This window comes from Ptychodera flava, chromosome 13 (assembly GCF_041260155.1).
Source record: "Ptychodera flava strain L36383 chromosome 13, AS_Pfla_20210202, whole genome shotgun sequence".
NCBI classification, from domain to species: domain Eukaryota; kingdom Metazoa; phylum Hemichordata; class Enteropneusta; family Ptychoderidae; genus Ptychodera; species Ptychodera flava.
In genome coordinates, this window is record NC_091940.1 from 1430924 (window position 1) to 1443757 (window position 12834).

The following is a 12834-nucleotide window of genomic DNA, read 5'->3' on the forward strand; positions in this document are numbered from 1 at the left end:
ATTTTCTGAGTTGAACGAAGAAAAATGTTAGGGAATAATATACTTATCACATGCACAAGCCAAGAATTCGTTATTTTTTGAAAAGTAAAATAAGTTTTCCATGATGATTCCGTGTTTAAACCTTTGAACTACTTTAGGAATAATATAAATACGCCATGCGCAAGTTGTCAATCATTTCCAGTCGTCCGTCGCGTTCACGTTCATTGGTACATGGAGAAAATGCCAGATGACCTCTTGGTCTACATGTACCTTCCGCAAAATTATACAATATTTCAAAGATAGCATAGTCCTAGAAATTTACTTCAGAACAAACATTGACTGAATCTCGACTGCGCGAACACTTTAAGCGTTGCAACTGATGCAATGCTTACGGAACTCACAGTAATGCGACCAGCTTCGAGTTCATTGTTTCCGCAAATTATTCACATAATTCCTTTGGAATGTACAGGCGGTACACTCTTGTGTTTATATTGTTCGGATTATTATTGTTGTTGTAGTCTGTGAAAATATCGATTTCATTACATGACTTTTGGAGGCATGGACACCGGCACTTGACCCCCTTCTTGCAATGGAAACCGTATGTCTACCGTGGTCTCCTGCATGAAAGTACAGTGCGTCGAAAGTTCAGGCGTCGGCGGGGTCCATACGAATACGAACCCCATGCATATCGGCGACAAAACTAAAACACAAGGTCTCAAAAATTTGCCTAGTTGATGTATTGCCAGACTCTAATAATCATGACTAATGTTTGCCATATTTTCACATCAGACACAGTTTGATCGTGGGAGAAACATCAACTGCCATGTTGTTTGTTCACATTTCTGAGCACATCGAAGATCAACAAAAAAAAGATCCGACGCTCCAAAATTGATGACATAGACGCGGGTTGTTGTGACGTAGAATGACCAGAGAATAAATCCCATATTTTTTTGTTCGGAGACGACAAACTTGGCTTGTGCATGTGATAATGGTTATAAAAGATGATGTGTCCAAATTTAATGAGAATCTATATATATTGTCTCATACAGATATGATTGCATTGCATTGTCTTATTCAACCGATATTTTCGTTGCTTGGCTAATGGCCATGATGATACTTTCAGCTTTTTACTTATTTTATGGCAAATAATCCTATTATAAAACACTTTTTAAATGGCCTTGAGAATTTATGTGCAGACTTTTCAGGATGTACACCATTTTAGATCATGATTGAGTTGTATTTCAACTTTCCCTGAATGTTTCCATTCAGGTTTGTTGGAGTTACAAAAAACTACCACCATGTCAACCATTGAATAGATTACTTGTGTTTCAAATGCTAGACCTCCCTATTGAACATGATTTTACTGAAGAACTTTGTTCAGTAAAGAATTGAAAACAAAAAACCTGACATTGAGTGACAGCAGTTTTGTGTCCATTATGGTATAAACAGTTTGTCTATACAGTATCTTTCATCCTGTTGTACCATTCATCTGTGCAGTGACGTATAGCCACATGTACATTTATCTACAGACTTGATGACATCATTGCATTTTCTTTTCCTTTGTAGAGCCTCAACTTAAAGCATGGAAACACAACTGGAAGAGATCATATTACAATGAAAGCTTGCCAAAAATGGACATGAATATTTTGAAACTGAACTGAGTGGCATCCTTGGAATAAAATGTCAAGAAATGTAGATGAGGTTAGCACACGAAACAGCAATTAGTATAATCATTCTTCTGTATCAAGTTTTCATGTGGACAGTAAAAGATGTGATTGGCACCATCAGTGTCAATTCTATTGTTAGACTTTTTACGATCTTGTTTTGTATGACAATTTGCTTAGAAATTATGTGAGCACACGGTAAATTAAGGTGGAGTGGCACTGAACCAACATAATTTTTTTAAAGGAGTATTTCTCATCAAAGATGACAAGGAAACCCCTTTCTACTATAGATTTTCAAAAAGCAGAAAATCTAAAGTCAAAACTTGATACTGTTTTTCTGAAATTTCACTTAAAACATCTGGAATAGCTTTTCATTCCCCAATATTATTATTTTGTGAATCAAATGGCATTTATGTATTCTGTTTTGTGACATGTTTTGTGATATATATATTTCTATTTGTTTTGCATACATATCACCAAGTATTGATTATAATTTCTGATAACATGTTATATATTTCTTGCACAACTCATAATAATTGTTGAAAATTTCTATACTGAAGTTTTTAACTTTGAATTTGGATATAATATGTGCTAAAACAGCATGCAGAGCATCATTCCTGCACGCTGAAAAAAGGAATAGTTGGATAAGCAAACAGTTGCAGTTATATACCGGGTATACTGTAGCATATATTTGCCAGTACTTCATATGGTAAAAATTCAATGAAGCAATTTATATAGTCTGTAAGTCAGGTCGATAAATTCACTTTTGCATAGTACAGGTTTCATCTATTTGACACTTTAATCCAGTTTATGAGTTTTGCTATAGCTTTATCAATATATTTTTTCAGTGCAATGTCAGATGAAGCCAAAACATTATAAGTATATTATCATCTAATATTCGCTTGTCTGATAACTTTAACATTTGATTTAGAAGTCTAAGATTTGTATTTGCAGAATTTTATACCAGAGACGAGAATATTTTTCATTCAGTGGTGTATTTAAAGAGAATATGAGGCCAAATCTAAAAGTTTGCTGTTTGGCGTTTCAGCTTTTTAGCTCCGTAAATTGGCAATTTTTACCATGATAACAACCTCTTGTGTTTAACAAGGGATATGTTGTGCCATCATTATTGTTTCAATAGTAGTGGCACTGCCTATTAAACTTCCAATTGTAAGCTGAAAACTAGCGTTCTGTCTAAAAACTGGCAATTTTTGCAATGGTATCGAAACAGAAAGCGCTTTCTAAAATTCAATCCCAGCATTCTTTGCATATGTCCCATTTATATGCACAAGTTTTCTCTCTTTTTCTTATTTTAAGGCGTGATAGTAACAATATTTTGTATCAGTGTCAAGGTGGATAATAATACTTACTGGCTAATAAAAGAAATATATTTTATTAATGGTATATGATGTAAAATCATACTTTGCACGTTTCTTATTTCTTTATTTACGAGCACTCAAAAAAATATGGCGACGCCCATGAATTTAGTCGGTTACACTTCTGGTTGTTTGCATAGTATATTACAAATATGCATGTGCGTTGTCAGTTAGCCGCTGGTTTGACTATTATAGTCAAACCAGCGGCTTACTGACAACGCACATGCATATATTGTACGTACAATGTGTCTGTCTAACATACCAAGTTGTGGCACTGGAAGTGAAATCTACTATGGTGTTGAGGTTCCTTGGATTGACTTCAGTCAGGTTTGTTCAAATTGTGGTGAAATTTGCATATATGTATATTGGGACAATTGTTGTAGTTTTTCATTAGTTCAAATTTGAAACGTCAATGTGAAGTTATTGTATAGGTTGAAGTCAGTAACATCTGTATGTATGTGTGTACGCATAGTATGTCCGTCAACATCAAAACTCATGACCCGCTGCACTTTTTGCTTGGTATTTTGTGTGTGGATGCATCCTGGGCTATAGATGGGATTTTGTTCAAATGAAGTCTGCATTGCCAAAATTATGCAAATGAGCTTACAAAATGTGAAAATGGTTAAAAATTAATAACTCAAGAACCACTGTTTTGATTGCTTTGAAAATTAGTGTGCAAATACCTTAGGTAGACCATATGTATATCGTGAAGATATCTTAGAATTTTTATCACAACTGGAAGTTGTGATATAGAGGTGGTTTCAACCGGTGTTTGATGTCGTCCATTTCCGTAAACGACAAAAAGTCAAAAACTGCTGAACAGACTGCGTTAATATTTGGTACCGATACATAGACTGGTTCCAAGGTTCCAATTCGGAAAAATGGAGCCAAACGGAGCGGAGGTTATAAAGTTTTGGGAAATTTCTAACCCCCTTTTTAACTAATTGATTTTAGGGGTCTTTCATATATGTAGTTTTGGAATGTACACCAATCCTGCATTGTGGACTGTTTTTATGAGTTGTGGAACAGAAATGAGGTTTTGATGAATGTTAGAAATATGCAGGATGGCTGATTCAAAGTATAAGAGATTTCTATGCTCTTTTGGGTATCAAAAGCAATAAAAAAAAACATATTTCATAGTTTAGATTCTCACTTTTGAGATGACCCTAAGCATTTGTTATGTAAACATCCTTGAGTCAATATACAGACTTTGACATTCCTGAGATTAAGTATCCATGACCTCACATGTTACAGTCTTTCACTACCATGGTATGGCCCAAACCCATTGTTATCAATGGTGAGTGTGGACCTGTCTACAGGAAATTGGGGTGAACAGGTTAGACAATGCCATGACAAGTTGCAAGGTAGCACCAGCATACAGTCCTACGCATGTCCATGTGTTCTCACAGGAAATTACAGGGAAAAAATTATTTGAGAAGTTTCTCTCCTTTAAATAGAAGTATATTACAATTTAAACCTGTCATGGATGGATTGCTCTCAAATGATCTGAAACACAGTTATTGCCCATTAGCAACAAATCTATAGCAAGATTTATGTAAAGTTCATGAATTACACAAGGTATTAGACAAAAGATGACCTTGACTTTGCTACTTTTCAACATTTATTTCATTCAAATTTCCTCAGCTTAGTGTATAATTTTGTAATCTTAATTACTGTCAACTTAGCTTTACTAACTTATTCTAACCTCATTATTCTTACACTACTGTTATACCTTATAACCACAAAATTTCAAGAGATGCATATATGATTGTCACTTAACAAACAATTTACAAATATGTCTTCTGCTGTTTTTTCTCCATATACATATACATGTCCCTTTTCTCATAAAAATGGGCTTAAAATCGCAATGTGAAAAATAGTCTTTCAGCTGTATGTTGCTCATTGACTTCGTGGTCTGTCTAATTAGTCTCCACGGACACCGTTCGGGGGACTTATAGGTTTGGTCATGTCCATGTGTGCGTGCCTGCGTCCGTGTGTGCATCCGTCCGTCTGTTCACGCAGATATCTCAGACATGCCAGGTCAATTTCTTTCAAACTTTGCACAAGGATAGTACCCTACCCCATACAGATGAACGTCGATTTGGCCATGTTAGAGGACTTTTTAGTTTACACCACCATAGGCTACCATGTATAAGTCAGCTGTCTATAGAATCCCATGTATAAGGCCAAGTAAAATAAAATTTAGTTTGTCATCATATTCATATTGCAAAAAGGATTCAGTGTTAGTTTGTCATCATATTCATATTGCAAAAAGGATTCAGTGACACAGTTTTTAGTCCCCATGGATGAAGTCCAGGGCCTTATAGATTGGGTCATGTCCCTCCGTTCATGCAGATATATAAAATATGTTGACAAAATCTCCCGTGACCTCAGTGACCTTTGACCTCAAATATACATATTTGTCCATAACTCAGTAACCACAAGTGCTACACCCTTCATATATGGTATGATGGGACACCTTATGATGCCACATATTGTACCTCATTAATTATGTGCATATCTAATTTTGAGCGAGCCAATAGAGCTAGGTCTGATTTTTGGTATATAGGGATGACTTAGCAATTCAATTTTTTTGACAAAATGTCACATGACCTCAGTGACATTTGACCTCAAATATATATATATTTGTCCATAACTCAGTAACCACAAGTGCTACACCCTTCATATATGGTATGATGGGACACCGCATGACGCCACATATTGTACCTCATTAATTATGAGTAGTTTCACAATGTGCCAGTTGTGATCAAGTGCCATTGGCGCTATTTTTTGTATTTTTGCTGAATTTTTTGGTTATTTTTCTCATTGTAAGTAAAAATTATTCTTCTCTGAAACCGCCAGCCCAATTGCTCTCAAATTTTGGTTTGTAATTTGTCGAAATTACAACAGAATTGGCAAAATTACTGTTTTTTGCCAATTTTTGTCTATTTTGGTCAAAAAATGGTAAAAATATTTTTTTCTTTAAAGCTGCTGGACAGACAGCTTTTATATTTGATGTACAGATGCCCAGAGATAACAATAGTTGAATATGTGGAAATTGTCCTGAAATACGCAAATTTGTATTTTTAAGAAAATGTCATTTTCGGTCAAGAAAACGCATTTTTAAGACAGTTTTGTCATTTTTAGTCATGAAAACTTGTTCTCATAAACTACTTGTCTGATAGCTTTGTAATTTGGTATAAAAATCCCAAAGGATGTTATTAGTAATTTGTAGAATTGGTATAATTTTGGTAATTTTCTCAGTCTGTAACCTTAAATGACTTATACCAACCTAGGATATGTTGTGAGATGGTGGTTAAGGATGTGAACATAATTTTGTCATATTTAATTTTTTCATTTTGAACCAAATTTTGCAACTTTTTAGTGTAAGACACACAAGAGCTGATTAGAAATTTGGATCCAGGTTAATTCCAGATACCACAGTGGAAGGAATGTCACCATCTGTAACTAACTCAACTGCTGTTTACATTCGAATGAAAGCACTGACAGCATTTAAAAAAATCTCCAAAGTTATAAATATCTCACCTACTTCACATTTCCTGTCATCTGGCTATTGTAGCTCTCTATACAAACACAGTCAATAACAAGGGATGGAAAATTTGATATCCAGGGGGGTTGGGGGTGTAGAAGATTATCTGGCTGATTTTTTTGTTTGACATGCATGTGCAAATGTATGTAGGATCTGCTAGTCCCATTTCTATAGAAGTTGATATGCATGTTTTTAAATTTGGCCCCCCAGTACCTAAGTTGCTGACCTTATTTGCTTTGTCATTTTTGTTTTTCAGGTTGCACTGTGTAGAAATCATTGTCATAATATCAACATAAAATTTTGCTGCACTGAACAGATAGAAACAACATTAATCGTTGATACCAATACTAGTATGTACCAATTCTGATCAAATGTGAGCAACACCGTATCATTGGCGGTATTTTAAAAAATGTTCTCTGAAACTGCTCATCAGATTGCATTAAATTTGACATGTAGTTATCTTTGTTGTCAGATATGTTCAAATCGTCTGAATTTTTTGGCAATTTTTCCCATTTTTGTGAAAATGTATTCTTCTCTGATACTTTAAAAATTCGGTATGCACCTTGGTAGGGATGACTTTCACAAAGGAGTTAAGGCAGGGGTCCAGACAGAATTTCAGGCTGAAATTAATTTCTCAAAAACTACTTGTCACATTTTGATGAAATTTGGTACACATACGTAGTTTTGATAGCTCTTTCGGTTATGTCATTTAAATTTGCATGAAAGTTGTCAGGTGATTTTTATACTGATTATATTATGTATCAGCATATTGAATCTTGTAAACAATGTTTAAACTTTATTTTTTTGGGATATGATAACAGAGTAGACTCAGGTCAATTGAATAATAATTTTACCAAGAAAATTTTGGAGTTAATCACCCAATATTTCTGCCAAATATGTACGATTTGTAGGAAAAATCAATTCTTGTTAGAATTTCAGTAATTTTTTTAAGGAAATGTTGCCAAATCATATGTTACCAAATCATACATGTTAAAGGTATGGTTGTAAAGATATTTTGAGTCAAAGTTTGAGGATAGCAAAATTTCTGAAAAAAAGGGCGATGTTAGTTGTGATTTTCAAAAGAAATCTGGTCACTGTGTTACGCGATCAGGCCATTTTGCAAGCCATCCAAAAGGTCTTGACCCCCGTCACCTATTACCAAAAGGAATTGTAAATTGGAAAGTGGCTTCACACATCATCCCATTGTCTTGTATATGCTTTAATGTGTTTTGTGTCTGTTTAAGGTAACAATGTTAGCGTGACAATTAACAAAGGGGTTGTTAATTTAAAATAAGCCATGGCGAGACGTGGGTATAGTAGGAGTGTCTCAGACCACCTTGAACTTTTGACCCCAGGTTTCATAACCAGTTTGTTCCTCAGCCGCTTATATAAACATGGAGGTACCAAATGTCTCTCGATGATATATCTCTTTCGTAATTTTATATTGTATCATTGTTGTTGATCTCTGCGGATCATTTTGTGTCCAACTCTGTTCATCAATGTTTGTCGCCTTCTTTCTAATGCTGTGGACTTTGGCCTTTCTCAGTGTGTCACTGATGGCATTTTTATGTGATGATCGACTGTTAGGGGAATATTAAAAGAAGTCATTAATGTTTCGTAGTTTTCTATATGTTCCAAGTTTCCACGCAGTGTTCTTTGTCAAGTCATATTTGCTCGCTGGTGTTCTGATTGCGAACTTCGTTTGTGATGTGATGTAGCTTTCCTGTTGTTATCTCACGTTTGCACAGTGTTTTATTAAAGGGGAAGTTCACCAAGGTGATTTTTACATATGTGGTAGCTCTGTGGTCATTTACCCCAGAAAAGCTATTTCACCATTTATAACTCGCCCGATTTTCTACGAAAATGATAAAAATAGTACAGGAAAATGCCCATGTAATTTGAATCATGGAAAAAAGCGCCAAGCTTGGAGCTTGCATCATGTGATATGGAAGGCACCATTTTCCCATGGGTATGGCATTGTCCACTCACCCATGCTTAACCAGGCTGTGCGTATTTACATAACTTTTGTTTATACTGAGTATCCTTGCATAAACGGTGAATCACTTATGATAAACTGTCCACTGTCAGATTTTGTGTTGCTGTTTACTACTGCATTACTGTGAGTAGACAATGTGGGGGCCATACCCATCCGAAGATGGTCCCTTCCATATCACATGATGCAAGCTCCAAGCTTGGGGCTTTTTTCCCTGATTCAAATTACATGGGCATTTTCCTGTACTATTTTTATCATTTTCGTAGAAAATCGGGCGAGTTATAAATGGTGAAAATAGCTTTTCTGGGGTAAATGACCACAGAGCTACCACATATGTAAAAATCATCCTTGGTGAACTTCCCCTTTAATATGCATGAGTCCTAATGCATATTCATGATAACGTTTGATGCCCAAGCCTTAACCTACTTGCATTAGTCAATGAACATGAAAAAAATTTGCAAAAAATGCAAAGTTAATGACATTCCTATAAAAATTTTGAAATATACATAACACTACCTTTGTTAGCTGCGAATTAAATATCAGAGGAATTTTGGCACTAATTTCTCAGTTTTAAGCAACTTACCATTTTTAGCTACTATAGACTATAGTATATAGAAGCTATTGGGATGGGGTATCCGTCCGGCGTCAGTCTGTATGTATCTATGTATGTCCGTTTGTGAGGTGTCCGTCCACTCAAATATCTTGAGAACTGCAGTACTTACTGATTTGATATTTGTTGTGTAGATGATAAATGTGGTTTTCAGAAACTGTTTTTAATTTTTTGATATTGTTGAAAATATGCAAATCAGCACCAAAAAAGGTGTTTTTGGTAAAAAATCTTCATAACTGCTGGTCAGACAGCTTTGTTATTTGGTATACAGGTCCCTGGGGATAACCCAACTTAGATTTGTTCAAATTGTGATGAAATATGCAAATCTGTATTTTTAAGGAATTTTTTTGTCATTTTTGGTCAAAACTTTATTTCATCAAAACCTCTCGTCTGACAGCTTTGATATTTGGTATACAGGTTTCTACAAATGAACTAAATATTGAATATATGACGAACTCTGCAATTTTGTATTTTTTTGTGCAATTTTTTTCCCATTTTTGGTCAAAAAATGTGTTGCTCAAAAACTCCTTGTCTGGTGCCTTTGATATTTGGTATACAGGTTCCTAGGGCTTGTCTTAGTGTGATATATTGAATTTTGATGAAATCATAGATTTTCATATTTTTGGGTCAATTTTTGCCATTTTTAGTCAAATAATTTCTTTCTCAAAAGTTACTCATCTGATAGGTTTGATATTTGGTATACAGGTTCCTAGGCTTTATCTTAATGTAATATTTTGAAATTATGACAAAATCATCAATTTTGTATTTCTGCAGCTAATTTTGCCATTTTTTGGTCAGGCCATCCTCAAATGAGCTATCAAAGATATCCATGTTCTTCATCAATACATGTGTCACAAAAAGTTATTCTCTACATAACACAGAAGAGCTCTGTCAACTGTTGGGTCGCTTGTTTTTCCAAAACTGCTGGTCAGATGGCTTTAATATTTGGTTTACAGGTCCCTAAGATGACCTTAGTGAAATAAGTTCATACAGTCAGGAAATACTTAATTTTGTATCCATGTCTATAGTAGCTTCAGGGACTTTGGCCCTATGTTTATCTTTTTGCCACGTAACTTGCATATTTTCATCACGTACATGTTCATTTGAAGAAATTCACATCTCCACCCTATGATGCATCTAAATACTAAATACTAACACAGTAGGTGTTGCGGTTTTGAAGTCTGACACATTCATAAAGACAGACATTTTTCTAGCCTGTATGAGTAACTTCCATAGCCACATATACCTAATGCAAAATGGCATCATATATATATATATATATATATATATATATATATATATATATATATATATATATATATATATTTATTTATTTATTTACACTGGCAGCAAAATGGAAGCTCAAAAAAGAAAAATCCTGACACACATTTCCCATTTGCACACCAATAAAGTGAGATTTTATTAAGAGTAAGACTTTGCATATTATGGAGAAAGAAAGATTACAATTCCTATACGCGTGACACTCAACAATTACTACTCTATTAAATTGCCGACTACCAAAGAAATCAACTGAATGCATCTGAGCTATGCTATACTTTCATTGCAATGTAACTTGAACTGAACATCAGATTCAACAAACAGATAGAAATTGCAAAGGATATATTGGTCAGAGGTTTTTGACTTTGGAAATTCAATTTCACTTTTCATGGGGTTATTGTTTCGGACATTAAAGGCTCAATAGCTGAATCTTTTGGCATTATTTTCGTGATTTTACTTCCAAACTAAAACAAGTTCATGGGAATGTGCTCTTTGAGGGGTGTATATACAAGTATAATAAACTGTCCACTATGACTGCATGTGCAATTTTTGAGCAAGATAAAAAATAAAGGTTTGCCCAAACGTAAAATGGTGCCCTCATGCAAATAAAGCAAAAACACTACGGCGTACATATATGCAATTGAATCTTCACAGAAACAACAGAGTAGTCCAATATAATGCATAGTGCAGAATGTTTTCCACTGGGACATCATATGCTTTGTTTTCTTTGTAATATTACCAGGTTTTAAAAATGGCGGGAAATCAAAAGTACAGTTACAATTTAAATTTACTTGTCCAATTTTTCAGTAGTAAAAGACTATATCCTTTAAATTTGTAGAATTTAAAAGGAAACTGAGAGAAAATTGAAAGCCTTTTTCAGGTCAACAAATTTCAACACGGGCTTTAAATATGTTGGATAGTTTATTCAATACCGAAAACTTCGACTTCACAAAGTGTCAGCACCTGGATTCTGTCCTTCAATTGCACGGAGACATACCGTCCAGTAATGGGCACTCGGCAGTCACAGATCACATCAATTGTTTCCTTATTATATTCTTCTTGAATGAGAAGGCTACCACAAACAGGATTCTGAAGAAAATCTTCATTATCACCCACACGAATTTCAGCATTCTCAAGTCTCTGGGCTACGAATGGAAACATATGAGTTACATTGTTTTAGTGCTAAAATGTGATTGCGTTTGCTTCATAGAAGTGATCAATGTGAATATGTAAGAGAATATTTCTGTGTCAATACATAAAATTCTTTTGTGCATTAGTTATGAGCTAAACCTGTTAAACTTCTATTAGCATGACAATAAAATGTTAAGAATATCTTCTCTGGGAAATTTAAAACCAGTAAACACAATGTACATTCTGATATCCTTATCATGTTTTTGACATTATTATACTAATATTCTCCAGCTTCAGGCCCTTATGCTTTTAAGGTAGTATGCACCTCTAAAGTGACATGACTCAAACTTTTGCTTTGACTTTCCTAAAGGAATCTTTCAAACACTCTCTTTCAAAATTAAACATAAAAATTGGGGGTCACCATGCAAATTTCGGTACTAGGGATACAAATTAGTCGAGATTAAATTCAAAATGGCAGCCATCCCCGAGTTAACTCAATAGAGAAGCAGATGCGGACTGAATGTGCTCATGTGTTTTACAAAAGATTCATTAATAGTAGTACGTTTCACAGAACAATCAGATATCTGTTATATCACTATATGTAGCAGGTTTAATAAACTTTGCACAGTACTCGTAGAGTTTAATCACTAATTACAAAATTTCATTCAATATGCAAATGGGCTGTTAATTAATTTGACACTGCTCAACGCTTCATGGGAAAATGAGATATCCATCAGATCAACATTTGTAGCACGTTTCATTAAATTTGATGCTGTAATTTTAGAGAATTATCACTAATTACAAAGTTCATTAAATATGAAAATGAGCCCTTAATTAACTTGACACTCTTCCATGTTTCATAGCACAATTAAATATTTATCAGATCAATATCTGTAGGTTTCATGAAAATTTGGTGCCTTAATTTCAGAGTTACATACCTTAAATTACAAAGTTAATTAAATATGCAAATGAACCCTTATTTAAAGGCGGAGCCTCCCTTTAAAAGGATGCCAAGGTATGGCGGTGTTCTCTGTTAAAGCGGACACCAAACAGACAACAAGCAAGCACACGCTCGATAACATGCCACTTTTTAGTTTTCCCCCCGCCGCAAAAACACAGACAGACAGCCAAGCGGTCAGCGCGAAGTTGCTGCTGATCGAACCCTGTGGTTATATTCAAAGTCTAACGCAACTGGAAGACAATTTTTTAGGAAAGTCGAGCGTTTGTGGTGGGGAATCAATGACCGTTGGCGA

General features: G+C 34.7%; 2 protein-coding genes across 7 annotated transcripts in view; one reads left to right on the forward strand and one right to left on the reverse strand.

The window, feature by feature from the left end:
* Positions 1 to 3047, forward strand: part of LOC139147057 (uncharacterized protein MCAP_0864-like) — a 37300-nt gene extending 34253 nt beyond the window's left edge. For all 3 annotated transcript variants that reach the window (XM_070717911.1, XM_070717910.1, XM_070717909.1), the window contains one exon: positions 1546 to 3047. In XM_070717911.1, the coding sequence (XP_070574012.1) occupies positions 1546 to 1558 (13 nt within the window). In that variant the 3' untranslated portion in view covers positions 1559 to 3047. The remainder of the gene's footprint in view (positions 1 to 1545) is intronic.
* A 7513-nt stretch (positions 3048 to 10560) lies between these two features.
* LOC139148641 (uncharacterized) overlaps positions 10561 to 12834 on the reverse strand; it is a 135747-nt gene continuing 133473 nt past the window's right edge. For all 4 annotated transcript variants that reach the window (XM_070720136.1, XM_070720137.1, XM_070720134.1 and 1 more), the window contains one exon: positions 10561 to 11595. In XM_070720136.1, coding sequence (XP_070576237.1) covers positions 11372 to 11595 — 224 coding nt within the window. In that variant the 3' untranslated portion in view covers positions 10561 to 11371. The remainder of the gene's footprint in view (positions 11596 to 12834) is intronic.